We start from the raw sequence: 27,453 nt of genomic DNA on the forward strand, positions 1-27,453 counted from the left end.
CACTGTCACCTGGCCACACACAAGTCATATCTACTGTACAACCAAACTCACAACTCTGAGCCCCGCTGCACCCAGCCCCTTCACACTCAAACACACCCGTTGCCGTGCATACCCACGGAAACTTAGCCTTCCTGGCAGCCACAAACAGCTCACGTCTGCCCCACATTGTTTACAGCCAAGCATGATTACAGCCATGGGCATACCTACAGACAGTCAGCACCCAACCGTGACCACTTGATGCCAAGTCGCACGGGGACAGGCCCCCGGGGCCATACTCAGCACAGTCACTCATGTTCAACGTCCAACACACTCAGTTGTGGCCCAAGGTGTTCCCTGGCCAGCTCACCTCAGCCCCTTCATGTGCGGCCACCCCCTCTCCTGCCCACTGTCATCTCCACTTACCTGGAGATGGTAAGGCTCACAAGCTTACCTCCTGCAGGACCGACGAGTCCTGTCAGAAACAAGTGAGCATCCTTTTACCCTGAGCTGGGCCCTGCGGTACCCAGGCAGGCCCCGGAGGATAAATCAGACCCAGATCGGCCCCACATGGGGCTGCCAACCCCAGAGGATTCCAGCACCCTTACCTCCACAGGCTCTCCAGGCTGCGACTTGGGGCAATCATTACACTTATGCCCCGGGGGGAAACTGAAGCTCAAAGCAATCTGAGGGCTTTTCCCTGCCCTACTCCAAGGTGACAAACTTACGGGAAGTGGGACCTGTTTTCTACCATGAGGGTGGCTGCCTCCCCAGAGTCCTTGGTGACCCATACTTGCTGTGTGACTTCAGCAAATCCATGACCCTCTCTGAGCCTCCATTTTCTCTCCTGAAAAATGCAGAACTCAGCTCAACTCCAGAGTGAGACTGAAGTTTGCCTCCCAGTTCCCCTGGGTGATCTTACATAAATGACTTCTTTGCCTCAGTTTCCCTCAGCCAACCAGAGTTACAGTTCCTGGCTCTTCTAAATTTCTCTCTGCCCTACCCCCTGGGGTGAGGAAGGAGGGAGTGATTAGTCTCTTCTCACTAAGGCAAATGAATGGACCACTTTTGGCTGCTCTGCTGGGAGCTTAGAGCTGCTAATTCCCTGGAGAAACAGGAGGTTCTTTCATGCCCAGGCACCGGTGGGGTGAGGAGGCGGGAAGAGGGTATGAAGCTGGCTTCATCCCAGTGGGCATGGTGGCTCCATGCCAAGACCAGGAGTGGTAAAGGGGGCCTTGGGGCTGTGCATATCCTCCCTGGGGAACCTCGGCTCCTGAGTGGCTGAGTGGCTGTATCCTTAGCTGTAAAATGGGAGTGACAAGGACCAGCACAGCAGATTTAATGATCTAGTCGATGGAGACAGACGTGGCTTCAAGTTAAACACAGGGTAGGTGCTCAGCAAAGGTCAACCACTGTTGTTATATGTCAGCCTGAAGAGTCCACTGAATTCTCTAGCAGTCCCATAAATAGAATTCTCTTAATTTCACAGATAAGGAAACCAGCTCAGAGAGGTCAACATATTTGTCCAAGATCACACAGCCAATGAGTGAATGGCCTAACCAAGATTTGAACCTGATCTGGACTCTCCAGGGCCCATACTCTTCCTAAATTCTTCTAGAGGTAGGGAGGTGGTTTTTTTGACACCCCCGCCCCCAGACCCCGCCAGCCCTGGCCCTCAGATCAGCAGAGCCAGGTCTGGATGGCACGAGGCCATGACTGAATGCAGGAAGTCCTGGCAGGCAGGGGCTGATGGGGTGGCCCTTCCGCTGGTGTCCCAGTTTCCCAGCCAGCCCCCACTCCTGGTGTGGACTTGGGCAGACACTAGAAGGATGCCAGGAGGACCATTCCCCCAGCCCTTGAAGAAAGGGCTGGATCGCAGACCATTCAGTTAAAGCCAGGAACTGCAGCCTCTTGCCAGTGGCTGCTCTGTCCAGAAGTCTCCATTCACGCGGATTGGATGGGATACCGCCTTTCTCAAACACCTTTCTTGACTGCTTTAGGCCCAGCAGGATCTGAACTCACATATTTTATTCAAATTCATGGTCTTTTTATTCAACCAGGCCTTTGCTTATGCTGTTCACTCTGCCTGCGCATCCACCTCCCCACTCCAATTTTTCTCACCTTGGTGAATTCCTGCCCACTCAATAAGATACAGGCACAATATCCCCTCTCCCAGGAAGCCCTCCCTCAGGTAGACCCTCTACTTCCCCAGCCTCATCTCTCCCTCTGGCTCAGCTCTGGTCCCATGGGGCTGGGATTATATGTGTCTAGTCCTTTCTTCCCCAGATTAGGAGATCTTCAGATATGGGGCTGGAACTGAGACCTCTCATAATCCTCAGCATCACTCAGCACAGGGCTGGGCAGTAGGGAGTGGCAGGAGTTGTTTACTGAATCAGTGAACCAAACCTTTAGCCGTGTATCTGAGGCTTTGTATAATCCAGCTTGGCAAATTCCTGTTCATCCTTCAAAACCCACCTCACATTACCCCTCCTCCAAGAAGCCTGTCCCAGGCAGCATTTACTACCAAGATAGATTTGGAAGCCAGGACTTCTGTGTCCCAGTGGTGACACACGAGGCTGATAAAGACGCCCAGTACTCGCACCAATGGCTTCTTCCTCAACTCTTCCTTTGGCCTCCGGGAGGCCGTGAAGTGCAGGGATTCCCAGGCTGTGGGCTTCCCTGGTGGCTCAGTGCTGAAGAATCCTGCTTGCCATGCAGGAGACGTGGAAGATGTGCGTTCGATTCCTGGGTTGGGAAGATCCCCTGGAGAAAGAAATGGCAACCAACTCCAGTATTCTTGCCTGGGTAATCCCGTGGACAGAAGAGCCTGGAGAGGGTCGCAAAAGAGTCAGACATGACTTCCCTGGTGGCTCAGACAGTAAAGAATTCTTCTGCAGTTAGGGAATGAACTCGGCAGACTTCGTTCTACTGGTGGGAAGACATCATTATAAGAAGTCTCTTGCACTTTAAAACTAGTGCTCTATACACGCAGGTACCGAAGGACAGCCGCCCACACACAGTAGGCACACACTTTCTTTAGATACCTGCATTTTCCCTCCTGATCTGAGAGACTTGCTTGTAGAAATCCATGGCCCCCTTGTTTTCCACCAAAGTAGGAAATGTCACTGCCTGTCTCCTTGTAGGGCTGGCCTTGGGGAAGTCCTAGGGAAGGAAGGCTCCTCCTCTAGTAAGCATCTCCAGCTTCAGTTTTTTATTGTTTAGTCATTATGCTGTGCTCTTAGTCACTCAGTCATGTCCGACTCTGTCCATAGGGATTCTCGAGGCAAGAATACTGGAGTGGGTTGCCTTGCCCTTTTCCAGTGCATCTTCCCAACCCAGGGATCGAACCCAGGTGTCCCTCATTGCAGGTGGATTCTTTACCGTCTGAGCCACCAGGGAAGTCGTGTCTGACTCTTTAGTGAGCCCCTGGAATGTACCCCTCCAGGCTCTTCTGCCCCTGGGATTTCCCAGGCAAGAATACTGGAATTGGTTGCCATTTCTTTCTTCCCAACCCAGGAATCGAACTCAGGTCTCTCGTGTCTCCTGCATTGCAAGGATTCCTCTCCACTGAGCCAGCAGGGAAGCCCGCAATCACTGGATCAGGGCCCTTTAAGAGGCAGGCACTGAGGGGCGGGGCAAATTAAACCACGCCCCGGGCGCGAGGGCCAGGCGCGCCTGCGCGGCTTTCACGCGGTTCCGGATCTTGCTTTTGGTTCCGAAAGCAGTTTTAGAGAAACTGAGGCTCCGAGAAGGAACGCCCACTCCCTAAACCGATAGGAAACCTATTTACCTTCCTTGGACCCACTGTGAAAGGCCTGGCCTTGGGATCGTTAGCAGTGTCTCCGAAACTCCAGGTTTTTCCACCAAGGGGTTGGTTGGTCAAGGAGACATTTAGGCCTGGAGAGACCGGGCAGTGACGGATCTTGTGCCGCGCTACAGGTGAGGACGCGTGGATTCTGAGGCGGGAACAGAGTCACGCTCTGGCGGCCTGGATTCGAACCTGGACTGAGCCCAGCTCTGAGTCCTGCGAGGCCTCGTGGAACCGAGATGGCCCACTCTTTGGTTTGTCCAGAGACAGTGAGCAGGTGAGAGCCCCGGGCGGGGGTGGTGGGGGGTGTGAATGGGGGCGGGCAGTGGCGGAGGAGGCCCTTGGCCTGGAGTGCAGTCCCTAAGGGGCAGACAGAAATGAGGGAAGCGGTGGTGAGGAAGGGGTGAGCCAGGGAGTAGGCGAGCCCGCGCCACGGTGCTCAGCACCTCTCCACGCTGCGACTCTGCCTTTAGGGTGAGTTCGGTGCTGAATCGGAACACCAGGCAGTTTGGCAAGAAGCATCTGTTCGACCAGGACGAGGAGACGTGTTGGAACTCGGACCAGGTGAGGCACTCTCTCCCTGGACTCTCCACCCCTAGTGTTAATCAGAATCAGTGCAGGGAGTCTAAGAGATTCCCTATTGGTCCAGTGGTTGAGAGACTGATTTCCCTGCTGAGCGTGTGGGTTCAACCCCTGATTTTGGAACTAAGATCCTACAAGCTGTGCTGCACTGCCAAAAGAAATGAATGAAAGAATTAGGGGTCCAGTGTCCCCTGAGAATTTGGGGGCTCCCCAGCTGGGCAGATTGGCCAGGAAGGGAACCTGGGCTCACACTATGCTCCCCACCCCTCATGGACTGTGTGAATGAGAGAGACAGACATAGCAGGGCTGAGTCTGAAGTGCTCATGGGCCTTTCCTTTTCTGTCTGCTTCCAGGGTCCCTCCCAGTGGGTAACACTGGAGTTTCCCCAGTGCATCTGTGTCTCCCAGCTGCAGATCCAGTTCCAGGGGGGCTTCTCCAGTCGCCAGGGCCGCCTGGAAGGTACTGGAAAACCCTGGCAAGTAGGGGATTAGAGAGGGCTCGCTGGCCTCACTGCCTCTTTCTCTGCTACAGGTTCTCTGGGGAGTGAGGCTCTTAGCAAGATTGTGGATTTTTACCCTGAGGACAACAACTCGCTTCAGATATCCTGTTTCAGCCACTGGGTGGGATGATCTGTGCCTCTGAAAGCTGTGGGCCCCGGCCTGTGACCTTGGGCAAGTGTCCTCTAGGTCTCCACTGGTTCACCTGTAAAATGGGCTCACGACAGTCTGTTCTGTGTGAGAGCTTCTGAGGGACCAACAGTGTGCTGGGTGACCCAGCGCAGTGGATGTATCTGAGCTGGGGCTGGCAGGTGGGAAAAGATAAATGTTTCCCTTGACTGTTCTGCTTACACCTTCCCAGTGCCACCTGCTGAGGTGGACCGGCTGAAGGTGACATTTGAGGACACCACTGATTTCTTTGGCCGAGTGGTCATCTACCACCTACGTGTGCTAGGGAAGAAGGTGTGAGGCTGCTGGGTGGCTGCCTCTTCCAGGAAGCCCTCCAGGAAGCACAGCAAAGTCCTTCAAGTTCTGCACAGGTTTATTGGTTCCTCTTGGAAAGGGCTCCCTCCCACCATCTGTCCAGGAGCTGCCTTTGAAGCTGGTTCTGGGTTCCCCCAGCTCTGGGTCAACCATTTTGTTCCCTGAGTGTCTTGAGTCCCTGGTGGGCAGTGTTTACTCGGGGTCGGCAGGCACCAGGTTGCTCTGGAAGAGTTTGAGGATATGGTTCTCGATCACCTGTTGCACTGGAAACAGAACAGGGAGGAGGTGGGCCACGAACTGAACGGAGGCTGCAGAGGCACAGGCTGACCTGTACCTTCCCCTCGGGGTATGAGCAGGGCCCTCAGCCCTGGGGCCTGGATGGAGGACCCATTTCCTCCTCAGGGAGATCAGATACGTGCCAGAGAACAGCTGGGAAGACAGAGGTCCCCGCCCTAGGAACCTCAATTTCCCCGAAGTTTGTAAAATGCATTTTGGGAGGTTTTTCAGTTATAAAAATATTCCTTACCTAACAAAATTGACAAACTGGAACTTTTAGAGTTGAGAAGGACTGTGAGAAATTATTTGTTTCAAATGGACTAAAACTTCATCAAGGAAGGATGGAATGGGATATTTCCCGTGCACCACCCCCCATGACCCCAGGGGTTAGTTCTGTTAGGATCTCCCCATTTTCTGAAGTAGGGAGTCAAACTGGGGTCTGTCTCCAGCCCCTGTTCACATCCACTTCCTGCCATGGAGGGGGCTGGTCTCCACGGCCATGCGCACTGTGGCCCTCGTGGTATCCTCGCCCCATCGGGGACTCCTTTAGACCACTCAGTGCCTGCATGTCCCTCCGTTACGGCCCCTGTCACCGATACACATCGGCCTCCTGCCCCAGTACACGGGGAGTCCCGAGAGCTGGGACTAGTACGTGCCCAGGCCAAGTATACACCAGCAATCGCCTGATGTTTGCTAACATGAACACTTTCGCTGCTAGCATCTGACATCCAAAAGGGATGTCCTGTGCACCCTGCTGTGGATTACCCCACCTATAGCACCCTGACACTGCCTCCAAATGTCTCAGGCCAACCTTTCCGATATCCCAAGGCCACGGCGAGGTCCATCGGGGTGTAGCCGGAGTCTGCCTCAGTGGTGAGATCAGCTCCTCGGGCTGCAAAGCAGAACAGGTGCTGCAGAGGAAGCTGGGCTGGGGACCAGGAGCCTGGGTGGGGTGCAGAGGTGCAGGGACTACCCACCACGCAGCCATGGGTCTGCTGGTAGCTGTGTGGCCCTGGACTAGAGCCTGACTTGATGCATGTGGCCACTGGGATCTCCACCTCCAGGGTCTCTGAGGTATGCAGAGTGTGGGTGCTCAAGCCAGTCGGCCAGACCCCTGTGCTGTTCCTGCCACCTCCTATCCCCACTGCAGTCCTCCAGGAGAAAGCTCTTACCCATCCCAAGAGCAGTTCAGGCAGAGCTCAGACCCCTCCCTGGCCGCCAGGATTCCTGCAGGGCCAGCCTCTATTCCACTCACCCAGCAAGGCCTCCACGCACTTCACATGGTTCCCACGCACGGCGTACAGCAGCGGCGTCCCTCCATTCTGTCAGGAACGGGTAGAGGACAACCGACACCATCTTTCCCAGATTCTCATGACCCCCCACACCTTCCAATTTAATGTGGTTCCTCCTGTTTGTCACTTGGCCCATCTAGTTTCTTCCCTGGATCTCAGCTTACATACTGCTTCTTCCAGGAAGCCCACCCTGACTTCCCTTGGCTCTACAGGCAGCCTCAGCTCTGTTCACTATATCTGAGCTGTTTATGTGTCAGCTAAACCCCTCAAAAAAAAAAAAAAAAAAACAACTGGGAGCTCTGTGAGGCTTGGGGATGGGTCTCAGCACCCCGAACAGACTTGGTACCCTGTGAGGCGCCCAGGGCCAGTAGGTGGCACCTCACCCAGTCATAGATGTTGATGTCCACGTCTCGTTCCAGCAGAAGCCCCACGATGTCCGTGTAGCCACCGGTGCTGGCCAGTGACAGGGCACTCTCCCGCTCCTTGGCCAGGATGTGGGGGTCGGCACCCTGGGAAGAGCAGAGGGGGCAGTGACAGAGCCAGGGCAGAGGGAGGGGTGGGGGCAGCCTCTGCAATCCTGGGGCCCCCATGTTAGCTCCATCTTACAGACACGGCCCCAGCAGACTCAGCTGAAACCATTGCCCGCCCTCCAGTCCTCAGGAAGCCCCCAGCTGGGCTGGGACGCACCCACTCAAGCAAGAAGCGGACAGTCTCGATCTCTCCAAAGGCAGAGGCCCAGATGAGGGGGGTGAAGCCGCGCTCGTCCGGCTTGTTGATGAGGTTGTCGCCTGGCAGGAGGGGGGTGGTACCACTGGGATGTACCTCTGCCCACTCTCCCCAAGGCTGTAGAACTGGGGACGGGGTGGGCGGCTGGGGTCAGGTGTGGGGCAGGGAGGCATACGTGTGGATGACACATGTGGACATGCGCAGGCACATGTACAGACATAGGCACACATGTGGAGGCTCAGGTCAGGTCAGCAGCCACACGCACACACCAGCAGGTGAAGTCACACTGGCGTACGCGTGTGGGCATGGACACACTGGCACACATGTGTGGGCACACACCTTTCCTCAGGTGCTCCTTCAGTTGGCTCAGCTCCCCTTGGGCTGCAAGCTGGTGGATGGACAGGGCTGGGGGCCAAAGAGAGGCAGAGTCCTCACCTATCCCATCCCTGCTCCATTACTCCCTGTCCAAAGTTGCGCCTCTCAGCCCCTGCCACCCCGCCACTTCTCTCGCCCCAGGGACCAGGGGCCCACTCACAGTCCAAGGTTGCTGGCAGGGCCGAGACCTCATTGCCCCGCTGCCGGTTGGTGAGGGTCGTTGAGTGCTTCAGGGAGCTGCCTGCTGGGAGAGAGAGAGAAAGGGCTTCGGTTTCCCCTCAGTATGTCTTGGGTTTTAAGACCAGACCCTGGAGGCTTGGCAGAGAAGGCAATGGCGACCCACTCCAGTACTCTTGCCTGGAAAATCCCATGGATGGAGGAGCCTGGTAGGCTGCAGTCCATGGGGTCGCTGAGTTGGACATGACTGAGTGACTTCACTTTCACTTTTCCCTTTCATGCATTGGAGAGGAAATGGCAACCCACTCCAGTGTTCTTGCCTGGAGAATCCCAGGGACGGGGGAGCCTGGTGGGCTGCCGTCTATGGGGTCACACAGAGTCGGACACGACTGAAGCGACTCAGCAGCAGCAGCTGAGGGCTTGGAATTACTAGAGGCTGTGCCTGGCTCCAGTATCCACTCACTCCACCCTCTTAGAGGCCCAGGGTGTATATTTCTCCTCCATCCTGGCAAGGTTCTGCACAAAGTCCCTGCCCTCAAGGGCCCATGGACAAGCCAGGGAGTCAGACAGAAATAGAAACAGAATGAAAGCTTAAGCTGAAATACGGGCTCAGGAGAAATGAAAAGCAGGTGGAAGAGGGGCAGAAAGAAGGAAGGGCGGGGGGTGAGTCCCTTTCAGAGGAAGTGGTCAGAGAGGGCCACTCTAAAGAGGCCCAACTGGGAGGCTGGCCAGCTGAAGAAACCTGGGGAGAGGTGCAGGAAGAGCATTTCACACAGAGGGAACAGCAGGGGCAAAGGCCCTGGGGGGACTGAGTAAGACATTCTCAAAAGATTCCTGTCAAAAGAAATCCTTGGGTCCTCAATAAGTCAGACGCAGAATTATCATCCGACCTAGCATGGTACCCCCCCAAAGAGTTGAAATCACGTGTTCAGACAAAAATTGTACATACATGTTCACAGCAGCACTGTTCACCAAAAGAGGAACAACCCAAATGTCCATCAGGGATGAATGCATAAAGTAAATATGGTCCTTCCATACTATGGAAGATCAGTCAGCTATAAAAGGGACGAAGTACTGACACACAGTACAAGGTAGATGAACCTTAAAAACACGCTGAGTGAAAGAAGCCAAACAGAAAAGGCTACATGTTGTATGAACCCATTTATAGGAAATGTCCAGAACAGGCAAGTGCATAGGAACAGAAAGCGGATTTTGGTTGCCAGGGGCTGGAAGAAGGGGATGGGGAGTGACTGCTAATACCTCTGGGGTTTTCCTTTTGGGGCGATGGAAGCGTTCTAGAACTACAAAGATGTGGAAGTGACACACCATGGTAACTTACTGCCACTGACTTGTAAGCAATTCCAGTTAAAATGGTTCATTTTATGTGCATTTTACCACAATTAAAAAAAAAACGCTAAGCAATCCCTCACAGGGTGGAGAGGGAAGACACATTCAAGGTGATGGGACATAAAGACAGAGGGCTGGGCCCGACATGCCACCGTTCTTGCATCCCAGAAGCAGGAGTCCAGGGGGAGTATCCTGCCTTGAGGTGAGGGGCTGCCAGCATCTGACTCAGGATTCCCAGGCTCCGGGGTACAGGGGAAGAGACTGAGGACCACAGTGTCTGAGCTGTCAGGGGCCTCGTCCCTGGGGTCTTCGGGGTCCCCAAATTCTGGGGTTGAAGGCTGCTGGGTCAGGCTGAGATCCTCGGCAGGTTGGGTGTGCTCCATGGGGAAAGCTGGTGGAAGGGCCAAACAGGGAGAGATGGCAATAATTATCCACAACTCATTAAGTAGGCACTGACGGCATACCTGGCCTTACACAGTAAGGGTGGGTAAACTCAGACTCAGCCAGAAAATTAACACCAGAGTCCAGTTTTAATTGGCCTTCTTGGACCCACTCCTCCCCACCACCAGAGCACACACAACAGGCATTGCTTAAAAGCCCTGGCTCTGGGGTCGGCTGTCTGTTTGAATCCCTCCACTTTATACGCTGTGAAAGCTTGGGCATCTGACTTAATTTCTCTAAGCCTCAGTTTCCTCATTAAAAAAATGGAGACATGAGGCCTAAAAAAATCATGTCTGTAAATATCTGAGCAAGAGGCCTGATACCCGGGCAGATCTTAATAAATGTCTGCTGTTGTTTTTTGGGGGGAGGGGGGAAATCCCTAGAATGAGCGAGGGCTCAACAAAGATGTGATTGGCTGCATCTCACCCGCCCCTCCCAAGCCAATCCATCAGGGTCCACTCACCTCCAGCTAGCCTCCTCTGTCACCCGACGCCGCAAGTCAGGGTACCCCCAAACTTGGGGTCGCAACTCACAAACTTTTCTCTTCCAATTGATGTAAGGGGCACCAAGATGGAGCCTGTACTGTCCGCGCCTTGCCTGCTTCTCCTGGGACGAGAGCAACTTGATACGCGACCGCTACCCCCACCCCGAGTTCTCCCACTGCGCCTGCGCACCCCCGCCCCCCGCAAAAGTGCGGAAAGGCTGGAGCAGTAGGAGCGGTTTCGGGCCCTTTAAGGCTTGGGGGAGGGCCGTGGCTTCCGCCAGGGCAAGAATTATGCAGTTGCGCCTGCGCATTCCCGTCCCTGCCGCCCCGGAGGGAGCCTGGTAGGGTCGGGAGGGATGGGCGGGGCCTCAGAGAGCTCTCTCTCGAGTTCACGGCTCTCGTCCTCCTCACCCCTAACTCCTCCCACGTTTTTCCTGACGCAGCCAATCGGCTCCGCCTTCGGGCTTTCTTTAGTAGGGGGGCGCGAGGGACTCTACCACTGCTGCCCCCTTCCGTAAGCAATATCTCCTATGCAGGCGTGGGGACTCAAGAGCCTCTGCAGGGATTTGGTGGCAGCAGTGGGGTACAAGTGCATGGAGTATTTCCCCAGTTTGTCTGCCTCCGGAAAAGGGGTTCGGTAAAGGAGGGAGCCCTTGCCCCTCCTCCGCCTGAGGCGTCCCTCCTGGAGCTTCAAGGGGTCTCCGGCCCCTCTTCACTCACCTCCCGATTGCCTCTTTCCCCAGTCTCTCACTCACCGCCCTTCTGTCTGGGTTGAATAAGAATCTAGATGGGAAGACCAATTAGTACCGGAACTGGATAAGCGCGGCGTCCAGTTTCGCAGGGAAAGTTTAGGCTGTTGTCTCTACCTCCAGACTTCCGGTTCCGGTCCTCGGAATAAGGCCGTGGCTACTATGGAAGAACCCGAGATGCAGCTCAAGGGGAAGAAAGGTGGTGTGGGGCCCCACGCGGGGCGGGGCGGGGCGGAGGGGCCAAGGACTCGTAGAAGGGCAATCTGAAGGGGGTGACAGAGGGCCACGGCGCTGAGGGAGCGTTTGGGGGCAGGGATTGAATTGCCAAGAAATCCCGGCTCAACCGCTGACTAGTTTTGAAACCTTTAGAGACTCGGTGCCTCGGTTTTGTCATCTGTAAAACGGGGAGTATAATAGTCTCCTTGCCTCCCCCCATAAAATTATGAGAATTCAGTAACCTGATATGTTAAAACAGTGTGTAAAACACTGGAAGAATGCCAGGGGCGTGGCAATTGTGTGTACTGTTTCCTTTGTATTTAAGCATTTGTATATCTTTGTTGTTGGAGCGGCTAAGTCGTGTCCGACCCTTCGGGATCACATGGACTGTCAGCCCACCAGGCTCCTCTGTCCATGGGATTCTCCAGGCGGGGATACTGAAGTGGGTTGCTGTGCCCTTCTCCAGTTGTATATATTTACATATTTGTAAATGACATAGTTACAAGTTACAAAATGCCACAAGCTATTTTTAAAGTGTCAATGTCGTTGTTAATTTGTTACATAGATTATTGTAGTGAATTATTTACACGTCACAAATACATTTAATTCCACATCCTTCGTAACAGCACTGTGAGGTGTAAGCTATTACCACTGTGTTCATTTTCAAAAGGAGGAGCCCTGAGAGGGTAAGAGGACATACAGTTTGGAGGTGGCAGGCTGGGTTCTGCCTGAGTCAGGGCACAGTGGTGAGCTGGGCACACCCAAACTGGACAGTCTCAAGCACAGCCTCCCTCGACTCCCAGACACCAATAGGTTCTCCGTCGCTAACTAAACTGTCCTGGGCAGTGGGATGGGGTCCATCTCTGCAGCAAAGCTTGAGGTGGGTTCTGATGAGAAAACTAAGGCGCAGAGATACTTGCCCTCACAAATCCCAAGTCTTAGATAAACATAACCTAATAAAGAATGAGAATTTTTATATCTGAAACGAACAAAACATTGGAAATCAACTGTACTCCAATGTAGAATTTTAAAAAAAGAATAAGAATTTAAGTATAAGGGAAATGAATAAGTTCTGAGGTTGAGAGTGAGGTTGCAGGGACATCTGATTAAGCTTGGTAATTAGGGAAGGCCAGGAGGTGACATTTGAGCTGAGACATGAGGGGTGAAGGGAAATGAGATGGAGATGGAGGCAGTGTCATTGTCGGGATCAAGTACAAAGGGCTTGAGGTGACATAGTGTTCAGGGCTGTGCTGCAATGCTAGTCATGGTACTTATTCATATTTAAATTAATTAAAATTTAAAATTCAGTTTCTGAGTCACATTTCAAGTGCTCAGTAGTCGAATATGACTAGTGACTACCATATTGGGCAGTATAGATTATAGAACCCTCCCATCATCTCAGAAAGTGCTTGTGGAGAGTGCTGAATGTCCATGGAACAGCCGTGAGGCCATTGTGCCTGGGGCAGAGGGCCAGGCAGGCGGTGGTGGGGGCGTGGTAAGAGCAAGCAGAACATGCAGAGCCTTCTGGGCCATGTGAAGCAAGGCAGATTTAATTCCCTGGCTGATGGGAGTCATGGGAGTGTTTCAACCAAGGGAGAGACCTATCTGATATGTTTAGTAGGAGCTCATCTCATCTGTTTTGTGGGGATTGGATTGTTGGCAGGAAGGGGAGCAGGGAGACCAGGGAGCAGCTAAGTTTGGGATCTAGGTGAGAGACAGCTATGCCTGGACCAGTAAGGGCAGTGTGGTGGTAGAAGTGGGTGAGTTTTGGGTTTTGTTTTGTGACCGAACAAGCAGGAGCTGTTCATTGATGGGGTAGGAAGGGCAGGGACCACCATCCGGCTGCTGTTTTTGAGGCACACCCTGGGATGAGGAGTTGTCTCTAATTAACTTACTAAGAGAGCCCCACAGAGGAGAGGGGGAAACAGGACAGGGTTGCGGAGGAGGCTGAGCAAGCAGCGACCTCAGGTGGAATCCTGCAGAGGGGAGCCACGGTCCATTCCCACAGGGGAGCTTATGGGGACGAGTCGCACCTCTGAGTTGTTCGGACACTCAGCATGGGTCGTGGGCTTTCCTCCCCCTTGGTGGTCAGTCATGGCCCAGAGCCATCCACCCATGTAAACTTGCAGGCACTTTTGGGTCCAGTTGCCAGTGGGCATCTGAAGAAGAATCTCTGATTTTGTCACAGGTGAATGAAATGTGAGTGGATCTGAGCGGGTAGCAACAAGCAAGTAGGTTTAGGAAGGGAAGGATCATGAATTCACTGGATACATTAATGTCATCAAGATTGAGACCCTTCTGTGACTCCGAGATGGAGTTGTTTGGCCCTGCTGTGATCATCTGCAACCCATCACCAGGGCCACAGGTGACCCAGCTGGGAGGGATGCTGGGCACTCGTCTACTCTGGGTGGACTCACAGGTTGAGCAATCAGGAATCTAATGCTTTGTCTCCTTGATCCCCCGTCAACCCTTTCCCCCTCTCCCCACCGGCCCCACTTTGCCAACTGTCCATCCTGGACCCAGTTACTGACAAATTCACTGAGAGCGTCTACGTCCTGGCCAATGAGCCGTCTGTGGCCTTGTACCGGCTGCAGGAGCACGTGCGCCGATCTCTGCCTGAGTTGGCCCAGCATAAGGTGAGTGTCCTGCCCTAGCGACTGACCTCTCCCAGGGTCTGCACCTTGTGAGCTGGGGCCTGCTAGGTGGAGCAGGGGCTGTTGGTGCAGGAGTTAAGGCCGGGACATGAGCAAGGAGGTGCATGGTCACTGACCCAGCTTGGGGCTGGATGGATACATGTGGGGTGGATTTGGAAGAAGAAGAAGGTGCTGCGTCTGCTGTGACCCATGTGGTGAGAAGGAGGCAGCCGCAGGAGGACCCAAGGGAAGGATGTGTCAGGCAGAGGGAACAGCCTGTGCAAAGGTCCTGAGGCATAGCTGCCATGTGTTCACAGAAAGCCCAGACTGAGGAGGGGTGGGAGTTGCTGGAGGAAAGATTGGGGCTGGAGGGGGCGGGTCTCTGCAGCCGTGGTGATTGGCGTTCGGGTGCTCCATTCCAGAGAACTGGGAGGAAGGAGGTAACAGCCAGCCCTGCTCACGGCTCCCCACCCTCCACAGGCTGACATGCAGCGGTGGGAGGAGCAGAGCCAGGGAGCCATTTACACCGTGGAGTACGCCTGCAGGTGAGCACTGCCCGCCTTGCCCCACGGTGGCCCGGGTGTTTGGGGGCTTGCGTCAGCTGCCTGCTGAGCCCTGGCCTGCCAAGCCCACCTGAGTAGGGGCAGGTGGAGCTCGACTCAGCTGGCCACAGGGCAGAGTTCCAGCCCAGACCCGTGCTTCTCACTGTTTGATCCTCATGCGTCTCGGTCAGGCTTCTTCCTCGTCCTCAGCAGCCCCCACCATCTGTCACAGGAGGGGGTCATAAGGATTCCAGGAGGTGCCTCAAGAGGCCAGTGTTTCCCACCTACAGTCAGGACCACAGACTGGCTGGTGGGGTGGATGGCAGCCGGGGGTAGTGCCCAAAAACATTACTGTTTATTTTAAATTTTTATTTTTTTCTAATTTTTTATATTGTTGTAAGAGGCACATAAGTAAAATTTATCATCTTAACCATTTTTAAGTGGACAATTCAGTGGTATTAAATATATTCATAATGCTGTGCAGCTATCCCCGCCACTCACCTCCCGAGTTCTTTTCATCTTGCAAAACTGAAACTCTGTCCCTGTTAAACATGAACTCCCCGTTCACCACCCCCATTCCTGGCTCCTGCCATTCTACTTTCTGTCTAAAAATCTGACTGTTCAAGGGACCTCACATTAATGGGATCATGCATTTTTTTTTTTTTTTTTGTCTTTTTGTGACTGTCCTCTTTCACTTAGTATCTTCAAGGTTCATCCACATTGTAGCCTATGTCCGAATTTCCTTCCTTTTTTAGAGCCCAATACTATTCCAGCCTATAGCCTGATCACATTTTGTTTATCCATTCATCTCTTGGACACTTGGGTTGCTTCCATGTTTTAGCTACTGTGAATAAAGTTTCTGTGACCAGGGATATACCATTTATTGTGTTTTCTTGTTTGCTTACCTTTCTGTAAATACCCAGAATTTTTAACCCCAAGTGAAAGAGGCACCTGATAATAAAAAGCAGCAGTTGGTGCTTCTCCATGTTATTGCAGCTTTGCCAACCTGCCTCCTGTGCTGCTTTGGCTCCCCGTGACTGTATTTCATGTCCGGGCTTGTTCCATTTGCTTTAGGAGTTGGTGACTTAGGAGTGCTGTTTGCTCCTAGTGCAGGCTGTAGGTTTTGGTGGAGGCTAGACTGGCACCCCACTCCAGTACTCTTGCCTGGAAAATCTCATGGGTGGAGGAGCCTGGTGGGCTGCAGTCCATGGGGTCGCTAAGAGTCGGACACGACTGAGCGACTTCACTTTCACTTTTCACTTTCATGCATTGGAGAAGGAAATGGCAACCCACTCCCGTGTTCTTGCCTGGAGAATCCCAGGGACCAGGGAGCCTGGTGAGCTGCCATCTATGGGGTCGCACAGAGTCGGACATGACTGAAGCGACTTAGCAGCAGCAGACACTCCCCAGCAGTCCTTGTCCGTGGCACTGTGGGATTTGCCTGCCTGTTTCTGTTGTGTAGTCGAAGTTCCTTGACAGGAAGTCCTGTTGCTGGGAGTTCTGCCATCACCAGCCTTGACCCCTCTGCTGGGGCTGGAGGGTAATCTAGACTGATGGCATCTTCCTGGGGATTGTGGTCACAAACACTCTTCTCAGCTCCAGGAAGAGTAGAAAAGATAAGGGAGTTTTTCTTGCAACTACTAAATAGTTCCTGGTCCGCCAGGAACCTTTTGGCCCAGGTTGGGGACTTCCCGGGTGGTCCAGTGGCTAAGAATTCAAGCTCCCAATGCAGCAGGCCTGGGTTTGATCCCTGATCCGGGAGCTAGCGCTCATGTGCCGCAACTAAGAATTTGGATGTTGCAACTAAGGATCCCGTGTGCCACAGCTAAGACCTAGCACAGCCAAATAAAAACAATTTTCTTTTTAAAGGCCCAGGTTTAAGGAAGAACAGATCAAAGTCTGTATTTCCTCCCAGTTCCACTAGCTGCCCTGTCCATTGCAGGAGCTTGGACCCTGGTTGGCTGTTTACACTTATATTTTAATGAATTAAAATGAAATAAAATGAAAGATTCAGCTCCTCAGTCTTACAAGCCACACTTCAAGTGCTTAACAGCCAGCTCAGTGGATAAAGAATGTGTCCATCATGTTCCAGAATGTTCCATGGGACTGCCTTGTGGTAGGCAGGGGGCCCGTCTGCTCTGAACTCTGAGCAGTTCTCTTTCGTGAGATGTAAATCTCTCTAATGCTGATAGACTGTTTCCTATGGACATGAAAGGGCCCTTCTAGTTGTTTAAAATGCCTCACGCAGTGTTATTGGTTGGTGTGAATCTGGAAGATACTATATGGTCTGTTGGTTGGGCCAGTTGTGAACTTGTGTTAGACAGCTTTTTATCGAAGTTGACAGGTACTAGGAAAGCTGACTGCATTTGGTGGTGTCAGATGAGCAAATGGACAGTCTGGGTTTGAGCCAGCGCTCCGCACCTTTGATCCCATGGCCATTTCCAGGCAGGTCCCTGACTGATGATGACTGGGAGTGACTTCTTTGTCTTTAATAGAAGGACCTGGAAACGACCCTTTTGTTTTTACTGCAGGTGTCATTGCACAGGCAGCTTTCTGGCCTTAGCGATGCCCAAGAGGTTTGCTGAATATTTCCTGCAGTGCTGTTGGAAACATTTTTATTAGACATTCATCAATGTGGCAGCAACGTCAGAGCTTAGCACAGCTTTGTAGAAGTGCCTCTCTAATGGTGCTGAGTCTAAACTCACTTTTAGCGCTTTTCACAGTCCAGCTGACAAGCTTCCTTCAGAGGGAGGAATAGGTTACCTAAAAGGAAAGCATGCTATTTAAAAAAATGAAAGCTGAGTGCCAAAGAATTTATGCTTGTGAACTGTGGTGTTGGAGAAGACTCTTGAGAGTCCCTTGGATTTCTAAAGGAAATCAGTCCTGAATATTCATTGGAAGGACTGATGGTGAAGCTGAGGCTCCAATACTTTGGCCACCTGATGTGAAGAGCTGACTCACTGGAAGAAACCTGACCTTGATGCTGGGAAAGATTGAAGGCAGGAGGAGAAGGGGACGACAGAGGATGAGATGGTTGGATGGCATCACTGACTCAATGAACATGAGTTTGAGCAAGCTCTGGGAGTTGGTGATGGACAGGGAGGCCTGGCGTGCTGCAGTCCCCGGGGTCACAAAGAGTCAGACACGACTGAGCGACTGAACTGAACTGATGTTATTTTGAGTTACACGTGGTCTTTGCTGTGCATGCGGGCTTTCTCTAGCTGTGAAGAGTGGGGGCTACTCTCTAGTGGTGGTGCTCAGGCTTCTCCTTGTGGCGGCTTCTCTCGCTGCAGAGTGCAGGCTCTAGGGTGCATGGGCTTCAGCAGTTCTAGCACACGGGCCCTAGAGTGCCTCTTCAAGCAGTTGCGGTGCACAGGCTTAGTTGCTCCAAGGCATGTGGAACCTTCTCAGACCAGAGATCAAATCTGTGTCCCCTGCGTTGGCAGGCAGAATATTATCCACTGTACCACCAGGGAAGCCCAAAGCATGTTATTTTTGAGGTCATCTTTGAACGCTTACAGCTTCTTCAAAGCATTAAATGGTCTAGCAGCCATCAAGCAAAAGTTGTGTCTTGCCATCCAGTGTTCTGGTCCACAGGGGAATCTAAACTTTAAGCACAGTGAGCCCTCAGGGAGGCCCATGGGATCCCCCGGCAGCTGGACAAACCACTGGGCCAGTATGGGTATCCACTGAGGTCCGGCTGCAGGTGTCCACTGGTCTGGTCTGGTGCCGCTGACTGGGGCCCCGCTCCCATTTCAGTGCCGTGAAGAACCTTGTCGACAGCAGCGTCTACTTCCGCAGCGTGGAGGGTCTCCTCAAACAAGCCATCAGCATCCGGGACCACATGAACGCCACGGCCCAGGGCCACAGGTAGCTGCTGGGACCGCCCGCCCCTGCTGCCCTCAGCCTCCTTGCTGCAGGGACCTTCGCTGCTCAGCCAGGAACTGCACCTTCTCGCTCCTTAGACAACTCCCTTTCTTGGTCACGCAGTGGCTGGTGACTTCCTCTTGTCCTTTGCTGTCTGTAGTGGGAGCTGAGTCAGCCCGCACCCAGCTCCTGTGCACTGCTGTGTGCTTGGGCTGGGTGCTGGGGGTGTAGCAGTGACCGAGACACATTTGCTTGCGGCCTCAGGGAGAGGCACATGGCAACCAGGTAGACACGGAACAGACAAGAGCATTCCAGATACATGTGAAGGAGGAGAAGGGGGCCCCCTCTGAGGAGGTGGCAGAGATGCCAACAGAGGCTTGAACAAAGTGCAGACAAAGGTGACCATGGGTGGGTGTTCGGTGTGGCAGGGGGGCAGAGGCCCTGGGCCTGGTGAGCTGGATGTGTTGGAGGAACATCCGAGGCAGTTGTAACTGGAGTAGGTGCAGGCGGGGAGACGGGGCTGGGGGGTGGGCAGGGACCTCAAGGGCAGCGGGGAGGGTGCCCAGAGCTGAAAGAGGCTTTGAGCCAATGACCAGATGGTGCAAGAGTGAAAAGTGCTTACAGTCCTTACATAAGGGGGAGAAGTAGCTCTTTTTGGTTTTGTTTTCATTATAGCTTAATAAACATGCATTTGAACACCCATGTACCTGCTGTACCACTTCCCAGGTGACTTGGTTGTAAAGAATCCATCTACCAAGCAGGAGACACGGATTTGATCCCTGGGTCAGGAAAATCCTCTGGAGTAGGCAGTGGCAACCACTCCAGTATCCCTGACTGGAGTACTCCATGGACAGAGGCACCTGGTGGGCTACGGTCCGTAGGGTCGAGAAGAGTCAGACACAGCTTAGTGACCCAGCGGTGGTGGCAGGAGCACCTGCTGTAAGCTGTCCCTCAGCCTTGACATGGGTCTGACTCCTGCAGTGTAGGGTTCTGGCATGCCTGTCCCCCACAAGGCTTTAGAAAGGAAGAAAACACCTTTATGTTGCTGTGTGTGATAACACACAAGAACTGTCAAAACCGAAAAAGCCTTGCATATATGTAAGAAGGGATATGCAGTGACCTGCCCTCTGAGGGTAGCATGAGCAGGGTTCTTGGGGGTTCACCGAATCACCACCTGGCTTCTCTGCCTCGGGTGCGTGACAGCCACTGGGACTGGAGTTCACTGCAGCAAGCTTTGCACGGTACCTCCCCCCCCACAGCAAGGCCACAAAACCGATAGCTCCTACTTTCAGCTCCGTTGCCCAGCTGCTTCCAGAAGCCCTGCTTGTGCCTCTGAAAGACACCAGTAGCAGTAGCCGTGTAGTAGCAGCTCACCCCCTCTTGCCTCTCTTTGCAAGCCCCAGGGATCTGAAGCTCCCAGACCTACATGAGACCCAGCCGCAACCTCTGAAGTGGGTAGCTGGTCCTACTTTTACAAAGGATACCCTGAAGGCTCAGGCCAGGAGTCCTGGGAGACTGGAGCATGACCCCAGCGTGCCATCCAGTCTAGCCCAGCACGCCTCAGGGCCTTGGACCTCAGCCTCATAGACGCTGCACATGTTTTGTTCCAGCCCCGAGGAACCACTCCTACCCTCCTCAGCCTGATCCCAGAAGAGACTTGGAGGTGCTTCGGCCCCTCTGACCCAGGTCAGTGCCAAGTGGACCTGGAGCCTCTCTGCTCCATGCTCTGAACTAACCCATCCCCTCAGCATCTGAGGAGGGACCTGCTTGACTAACCACTGGGGTTTTCTCCCTGGGCTTCGTTTGTGGGAAGCTAGAGAGTAGGGGCACCTGGGGTGCCCTCTGCCGCGCAGGGCTGTCAGCCCATCTCCCTGGTGCTCTCTGTCGTCTTCCTGCCTCTCATCCAGGCCACAGACCCTGTCTGGATCCCAAGAGCCCCTGCCCTTCAAGAAGAGCAGAGCCCCATTTTCGCTACCCTCCGTGTGCCACCTGCTTGCTTTACCCACACTCACTGTCTCAGGCAGAGCCCAGCATGGCAGTTATCCACCCGGCTCTGGAATCCTCTTTCTACTGGTGACCTGCCGTGTGACCCTCCCCACTCTGGTCTCCGCTTTTCCCTTCCGTCACAGTGGTTCATCAGCGGCAGGGAGGACATTACTACATACGGTGATGCCTGTTGCAGCGTCAGCTACTGCTGCCTGACAAACTGTCCCCAACCTTAGCAGCTTGTGACACCAATCATCTGCCTGCTTACGGTTCTGCAATTTGGGCTGGACTCGGCCAGGCCGTTTTGCTGGGCTCACGTGGGGGCTATCCGTGGTTCTTGATGGGTCCGGTATTCTGAGGTAACCTCGCATCTGGCCCTTGACCAGCACTGCCTGGTGTTGGGGGGGAGTGTCTAGTCCATGTGGACTCTCTAGCGGGCCAGCCCAGGCTCCTCCTGAGTGTCCGGGGTGCACATGCTCCTTCAGCCTTCCCTTGCTGCATGGTTACGGGCATCCCATTGGTCAAGGCCAGTCATGTGGCCAGGACCGGGACCAGTGGGAAAGGACCGCAGGAGGGCTAGTACTGGGAGGTGTGGTTGCCATCTGAGGCGAGCATGGCACCGAGCCTGGCCTGGCGTCTTGTTGTTCTGTGCTCATGCAGGGCAGACAGGCAGACTGGAGGTGCCAAGGGGCTGACTGTGCCCGTGGCTTGTTTAGCTCTCAGCCTCCTGCTCATTTGCCATGGTGTGCGCTTGCGCTGCGGAAGTCTTCTCAGAGGGTCAGGGGAGGCCTGGGTGGGGACAGGGACCCCTGTGCCTCCTCGAGCAGCAGCCCTGAGTGTCAGGAGGTGGCAGTGTTCATGGGTGTGCAGGCAGAGTTCTTCTGGTGCTCCTGCCACGTGCCGGCCTTGGCTCTGGCTGTTGGGGTAGTGAGGAACACTATGGATTGTGGGGGTGCTCAGGGGACCCCTGGGAGGGCCTGGAGCAAGAAGGGCTGCCAAGGGGGTCAGCAACCCACCCCATTTCACCACCCAGTGTTGCCCACCATCCCTGGACCCACACACCCCCATCTCCTGCATCCTGTGCCGTGGTCCCACCCACCCTCGCTCCTCAGGAAGCTGCCCTGCTGCCCCTTCTACCCCTCCACACCCAGCATGTTTCTCCTGCGCATGCCTGGAGGCTCCAGGCCAGCCACGAGTGCCCCGAATCATCTGCTGTCCCTTGACTGCTGTGCCCCCTCAGAACAAAGTGCTCTGTGGCGCCTCCTGATCCCACCTTTGTCGCTACAGACCCTGCTCTTCTCCCCAGAATTGCCGCCCCACACCCCCTCTCAGAGCCTCTACTCCCACTGTTCCCCAAATGGCTCCCCCACAGGGTTATTGGTGACCTTTCAGAGGTCTTCCCTGCTTCTCCAGGCCCAGGGCCCTACACACATCCGCATTTTGAAGAAGAGGAATCAAGCTCAGAGAGGCAAGGCAGGGTCAGCATCGTGACCGGAAATGCCGGGATTCACACCCAGACTCTCTAACTCCCAGCTCTTCACCTCTTCTCTTGGCCCCACCCAGGATCCTGCTTCAGATGCCACCTCCTTGGGGCTTCCCTGAAGCCCTGGGGGCATCTCAGAGCTCATCTTGACCCTCATCTCTACTCCCCTAGCCTGACCAAAGCTGGACTCTTTGACACAACCTTGTGGGACTTGGTGGGGACCGAAGACCAAGCAAGTGTGGCCGGCACATCCCTCCTGTCTCTGGGCCAGCTATGAACGTTCTGAGACGAGACTTTGCTGCCCTTGGATTCTTACCCGCCCCTCACTGGCCCTAGCCCTGGACATGGACATGGCCATGGCTCCTTGGACCAATAACTGCTGCCACGACCACACACCTGCTGTGTGTCCAGCTCTGTGCCGGGTACCTCACAGTGGTCATCTTTCATCCTCAGACAGCCCTGTAAGGGAGATGTCACCCCAAATACAGATGGGATAAGAGAGGCTCTGAGAGGTGGCGTCATTTGTGCAGGTCACACAGCTAGGGGAGAGCAGACCCTGGTCTAATGTGGTCCCAGCCCTGCCCCTGACTTGCTGTGTGACATGGGGCCTGGCTCTCACCCTCTCTGGTCCTACCTTTCTCCATCTAGACAAGAAAGCATGGACTGGAGCCTTCTCTACAGACTAAGACAGACATTTGTGTAATTGCCTGCCTGGACTGTGTTCTACCTCAAACAGAAATGCCCACCCCAAGGCCATATAGAGAAGACACCCTGACCCCAGGGGTAGGTGTGGGACCCTGGCCTGGCTAATCAGAGCGCCCCATCTCCCAGGTCACAGTGCTTGGTTTGAGATGGGCACGTGATCCAAGGAGAGGTCTTCCCTGAAGATTTTGCTGGAAAAGTACGAAAAGTACCATCTTCTTTCTCGGGTTGGTAAGCTCAGCAGATGGAATGTGGAACCTAAGAACATCCAACCTGGGACCTTGGATCTAGCTGTACCTGACACAGAAAAATCTTAATTCTTCAGTTTCATGAGTCCCTAATATCACTGCATTTGCCAAAATTGATCTGAGTCTGTTTCTGCTGACTTGAGATCCCACACTGATCCCCGAGGATTCCAAGCCTGGGAGATCAGGGCCCCTGGTTTGTACAGCTCCAGGGTCAGCTGTGTGCCAACACAGTGCCCAGCAAAATATATCAGGACGATCAGAATGGAGTTGTTGAGGGTACAGCCAGGATGGGCCCCAGGCTCACTGCTCTGGGAGCATCCCCCAACTTGGCCCTGTGAAGTGGTTCGGAGGGGTGGGGGGCAGAGAGGGTCCCAGTCGGGTGTCAGGGCTGTAGAGGGGCCTGCGGGCCTGGGAGGAGGGATTGGGAAATAACTGCCTCCCGCCATCAGGAAATGGTCAGCCCTCCGTCTTCTCTGCTAGGGTGTCCTGGGGGTCTGGGTGCCACCGTTCTGTCTTCCCTCTGCCCTAACTCAGTTTAGAGGGAGGAGCCTCAGGTTCACTATTGTAGGCCCTGACTGATGTGTAGTTGGCCCCCCGAGACACTCTTCATCCACTCTGAAAGCACCTCTTGTCCATCTCCTTCCACCATGAAGCCATTTATTCAGCAAACACTGATCTGTCGGAGCTAGGACCTGTCTACCCCAGGGGATGCCCTGGTGAGCCAAACAGACCAACCCTGGCCCCAGAGCTCAGACCCCCTAGACGGTCAGCTTAGTGATGTAATTTCATGAATCCGAGGGCCAACCTTGGATGGTTCAGGCACAGTGAGCTAGCGGGGAGCAGTCATGGGGTGCCCCGGACCTTCCGAGGCTCCCTATCACCCACAGTCTCTGAACACGACCTCAGCCAGTGACTAATAGTACTGTCAAAGAGGTCTGTGCGGGACTGTGGGTTGTCAGATGCCATCACCACCGCAAGTCCTGTGCGCCTGGGGGGTGTGATTACTTTTGCCTTTCATTCCTATGGCCAATTTGCCCTTCACTCCTGGTGAATGTCCCTGGGGCTTCCCCCATAGCTCAGTTGGTAAAGAATCAGCTTGCAATGCAGGAGACCCGGGTTTGATCCCTGGGTCGGGAAGATCTCCTGGAGAAGGAAATGGCAACCCACTCCAGTATTCTTGCCTGGAGAATCCCATGGACAGAGGAGACTGGCCGCCTACAGCCAATGGGGTCGCAAGATGGGACTTAGCGATTAATCCACCACCTGGCGAACGTCCCACCCCCGACGACCGCCAGGGGGCGCAAGAGGCAAAGCCTTGGCGGGGCTCTCCGCCTCTGAGCGGTCATTGTCCGCAGTCTTGGCAGATCCTGGAGAGTGCAGTGTGACCCTCTGCCCTTTTTCACCTCATGCGTCCATGCTCCAGTTATCCAGAAAGTGAATTAAGACTTCGAGAGGCCACTACCCAGAAAGACCTCGCACCTGCCCCCATGTACTAGTGGCCTTATCTATTCACCAAAGTGGAGGGTGTGGGCATTCCCTAGCTCACTAAGACTTGCTCTCAGAAACGACCTCCTCGTGCCAAGAGACATTCAAGTAGGGATCCTAGCGCCCGTGAGAGTGGAGGTAACCTGGAAGGGCTCCTTGGGTAATGTGTGGGACCCCTCTTTTAGATCTCTGGATGGAGTAAAAGGAGGCCCGAGAGGGCAACAACTTGCCCGCGGCTGGTCCACGGTGGTCAGGGCAGGAGTCAGACATGAATTTTGACTTTCTGTTTTGAGCCCTGATCCAAGTCCTGGTTTTTATTTCACTCCTGCCCTGCCCTCTCAGAGGGTCCTGCCCTGGGAAGCCCGTTGCCAGCCCCACCTCATCCCTCAGCAAGGCCTCTGGTTGCCCCAAGGTTGGTCCCCAGACCCCTAGACTACTCAGAACCTCTCCAGTTTTTCAAGAAACCTATGAAAACACCCCTTTTGTGCTACCACAACACACGGCCCAATCGCAAGGATCCCAGACTCCAGGAGACAGAGATGAACACAGGCATTTGTGAACCTCTGGGCCAGTGCTGAGGTGGGAAGAGGGATGGGGGTGTCAGAACACCAGATGGAAGGGGGATAATGAAGGCTTTGGGAGGAGGAGGGGGTATTGGAGACCGAGCTTGAAGCACTTCTACACCTGAGGAGGCACCACTATTGTCCCCGTTGTTCCCATGAGCAAACAGGCTCAGAGGAGTGAAGTGACTGGCCTGAGGTCACACGGCAAGTGGGAGTCAGAACAGGTGGGAACCCAGGGTCCTTGAAGCCTGAAGCCCTACCCACTGAACCACACTGCCCTTACCATGGAGGAGCCGTCAAAGGCTTCCCCTGCTGACATTCTGGGAGAATATATGGAGAAGGGAGACTTGGGAGGAGCAGCTTCTACACCTACTTAACTTTCCCACCCCTGTCCACCTTCCCCATCTACCAGGCCTCTTCCCAGATCTCCCTCTCCAGCCTTTTCTATTCCAATCGCCCCTGAAATCTCCCTTTCAACCCCCAGTCTCTTACTCCAGCTCCTACGAGGGTCCCCTCATCAGAAAAGACTGAGGTCAAGGTTCCTGATTGCCCCAGGGGAGGATGTGAGCCCACACGGGCTAACGCAGCCAGTGATGGGCGCACGTATAGGACAGGAACAGGGGTAAAGGCAAAAAGAAGAAGCCATTATAGGAAACTGTGAATGATGGAAGAGGGTCTGGACTGGGTTGGGAAGGGGGTTTGGGAAGGAGAGAGGTGGAAGGGGGCCACATGGCAGGGGCGAGAACGCAGGAGGGAGCCCCAGTGGTGGGAGAGGGCGGGAGGTGTGCCCCACGGTGGGCATCCCCAGCCGGCTCAGCTCTGGCTGCCCCCAGGGCTGCTCCAGCTGCTGCCCTCACGTAACCAGAGCCTGCCTGTTGCATCAGAGGCAAGCAGGCGGTCTCGGGTAAACAGAGCGGCCCTCGAGGGGCCCAGGGCTCCCTAGCCACCTCCACACTCTGCAGGACTCATTCTGTGCCTTGGAGCCTAGGCAGAAGCCCCCAGCCTGGTCTGGGTCACCCGAACATCTGGTGTTGGGCACTGAAGGGCAACAAGGATGGGGTGGGAGAGGCAGGAAACCTGATCCCCACCAACCCTAGTTTTTGTTTTTTTTTTCCCAAAGAAAAATCTGTTTGCCGGCTAGGGGTGCAAACTGCCCATGTCGCAGATTGGGAAACTGCTGTGTGGGGAGAAGCGCAAGCCTTCCAGGACCTCTGTTCCCTCCCTCAGTGTCCCTCACATACTATATCGCCACATGTTCCCTCCTGAGTCCAGAGGTCTGATCATCTGTTGTGTTCTGAGAAGAATGACAGACAGCCATTGCAACTCACCTACTCTCCCCTTTTGTCTGCCCCAAATGGGCCCCCTCCTCCTATCTCCACGCCCTTCTTTAAAGGGCCCCCAGCCCAATCTACTTCCACTCACTGCGCAGGCTTCATCTTTCCCCACCAAAGAATGTTCTGCACTTTCTCTACCCCCTTGCAAGTCCTCTTGGAAAAACTCACCAGTGACAAACTCTTACTCATGTCTCAAGGCCCATTACAAATGCCCCTCTTTAGGGGAAGCTCTCCAGACTGGGGGCTTCTCCAGGATCACCCAGTCCAAAGTCATATTCATCCTGGAATCCTTTCCACCTTGATTCACTCCCTAATCTTGCTCTGATCCCCCTCTGGGTTTGGGACCTGTCGTGGGTGGTGCTGGGATCCCAGAGAGGAGTCGAGTCCCAGAAGGTGACCACTTCAGGAGGAGGGTGCCCAGTTACCGAGGGCTCTGTTATCCTCCTGTCGAAGCATGTGGGTCACACATGCCGCTGCAGAAGGGACGCAGCTGGGTGAGGCCACGAGCGATCCCAGAAGCCTCGTCTGCAGTCCCTGCATCTGGGTGAGGGCAAGGGTCAGGGTTGGCTGCGAGAAGGTATCTAGGTCTGGGGCCTCAGGGTCCCGATCGGAGTTACATTTCACTTAGGTTGGAGTAAGTCCAGGGTAGGAGATAGCAGGGGTTACAGACAGGGTCCGAATTAGGGTCAGGCTCAGTGGTAAGGTTAGGGTCGCCCACTGACAGCGGGGGATGCCTGGCAAGTCTGATCCAGCCCCCTTCCGGTCCCCATCCCTCATTATACTGTTTCCCCACCTCACTGTCTTCCAGCGTCGGATTCCCGGTCCCGGAACTCCCGGGACCCGGCCACGCCCAAGTGCCCGCCCACCGCAGCCCTCGGGCTCGCCCTCTATGCAAATTTGCGTCGCGCCCAATCAGCTCCCAGGGGGCGGGGCCGCCAGCTCAGAAGGCACCTGTGGCCGCCCGGCGCTCGGTCCGAGTTCTGAACCGCTGCCGCCCGGTCAGTACAGGAGGGTCCAGGTGGAGCAGGTGCGTCTCGCGTCGGGCCGAGGTCTGTACAGCGTCCTTTGAATGGCATCTGTGGGCTGGGATGAGTTTTAAGGTCCGAGGGTGCTGCTGTACGCGGGAGAGCTGTGTCTAAGAGGTTTGCAGCCCTAGGATTGTGAGTTTGAGAGGCTATGCG

At 54.5% G+C, this 27,453-nt stretch overlaps 3 protein-coding genes across 20 annotated transcripts; 2 read left to right on the forward strand and 1 right to left on the reverse strand.

Moving 5' to 3' along the window:
• The first annotated feature begins 3,629 nt into the window (after positions 1-3,629).
• Positions 3,630-5,908, forward strand: NR2C2AP (nuclear receptor 2C2 associated protein). 2 transcript variants are annotated; one of them, XM_055540615.1, is made up of 6 exons: positions 3,631-3,830; positions 3,916-4,061; positions 4,258-4,348; positions 4,720-4,825; positions 4,898-4,965; positions 5,215-5,908. In XM_055540615.1, exons 2-6 carry the CDS (start codon positions 4,024-4,026, stop codon positions 5,329-5,331), a joined length of 420 nt encoding a protein of 139 aa, XP_055396590.1. In that variant the 5' UTR covers positions 3,631-3,830; positions 3,916-4,023; the 3' UTR covers positions 5,332-5,908. The 2 variants fall into 2 exon arrangements, with proteins under 2 accessions (XP_055396597.1, XP_055396590.1); XM_055540622.1 differs by having other exon boundaries at positions 3,630-4,061.
• RFXANK (regulatory factor X associated ankyrin containing protein) lies at positions 5,387-11,348 on the reverse strand. 4 transcript variants are annotated; one of them, XM_055540485.1, is made up of 10 exons: positions 11,220-11,348; positions 10,444-10,586; positions 9,736-9,930; positions 8,176-8,259; positions 7,980-8,045; positions 7,602-7,702; positions 7,298-7,423; positions 6,878-6,944; positions 6,434-6,514; positions 5,387-5,609 (listed from the first exon to the last, which is right to left on the reverse strand). In XM_055540485.1, the coding sequence occupies exons 3-10, from the start codon at positions 9,920-9,922 to the stop codon at positions 5,539-5,541; spliced, it is 783 nt and encodes a 260-aa protein (XP_055396460.1). In that variant the 5' UTR covers positions 9,923-9,930; positions 10,444-10,586; positions 11,220-11,348; the 3' UTR covers positions 5,387-5,538. The 4 variants fall into 4 exon arrangements, with proteins under 4 accessions (XP_055396460.1, XP_055396453.1, XP_055396443.1 ...); XM_055540478.1 differs by having other exon boundaries at positions 11,185-11,318; XM_055540468.1 differs by lacking the exon at positions 11,220-11,348 and having other exon boundaries at positions 10,444-10,706.
• Positions 10,861-27,147, forward strand: BORCS8 (BLOC-1 related complex subunit 8). 14 transcript variants are annotated; one of them, XM_055540502.1, is made up of 6 exons: positions 10,861-10,978; positions 11,337-11,412; positions 13,953-14,065; positions 14,543-14,607; positions 18,364-18,474; positions 19,869-20,072. In XM_055540502.1, exons 2-6 carry the CDS (start codon positions 11,376-11,378, stop codon positions 20,056-20,058), a joined length of 516 nt encoding a protein of 171 aa, XP_055396477.1. In that variant the 5' UTR covers positions 10,861-10,978; positions 11,337-11,375; the 3' UTR covers positions 20,059-20,072. The 14 variants fall into 14 exon arrangements, with proteins under 14 accessions (XP_055396477.1, XP_055396565.1, XP_055396561.1 ...); XM_055540590.1 differs by adding an exon at positions 13,618-13,794 and having other exon boundaries at positions 10,898-11,412; positions 14,485-14,607; XM_055540586.1 differs by adding an exon at positions 13,618-13,794 and having other exon boundaries at positions 10,903-11,412.
• The last annotated feature ends 306 nt before the right edge of the window (positions 27,148-27,453 follow it).

This window comes from Bubalus kerabau, chromosome 1 (genome assembly GCF_029407905.1).
Source record: "Bubalus kerabau isolate K-KA32 ecotype Philippines breed swamp buffalo chromosome 1, PCC_UOA_SB_1v2, whole genome shotgun sequence".
NCBI classification, from domain to species: domain Eukaryota; kingdom Metazoa; phylum Chordata; class Mammalia; order Artiodactyla; family Bovidae; genus Bubalus; species Bubalus kerabau.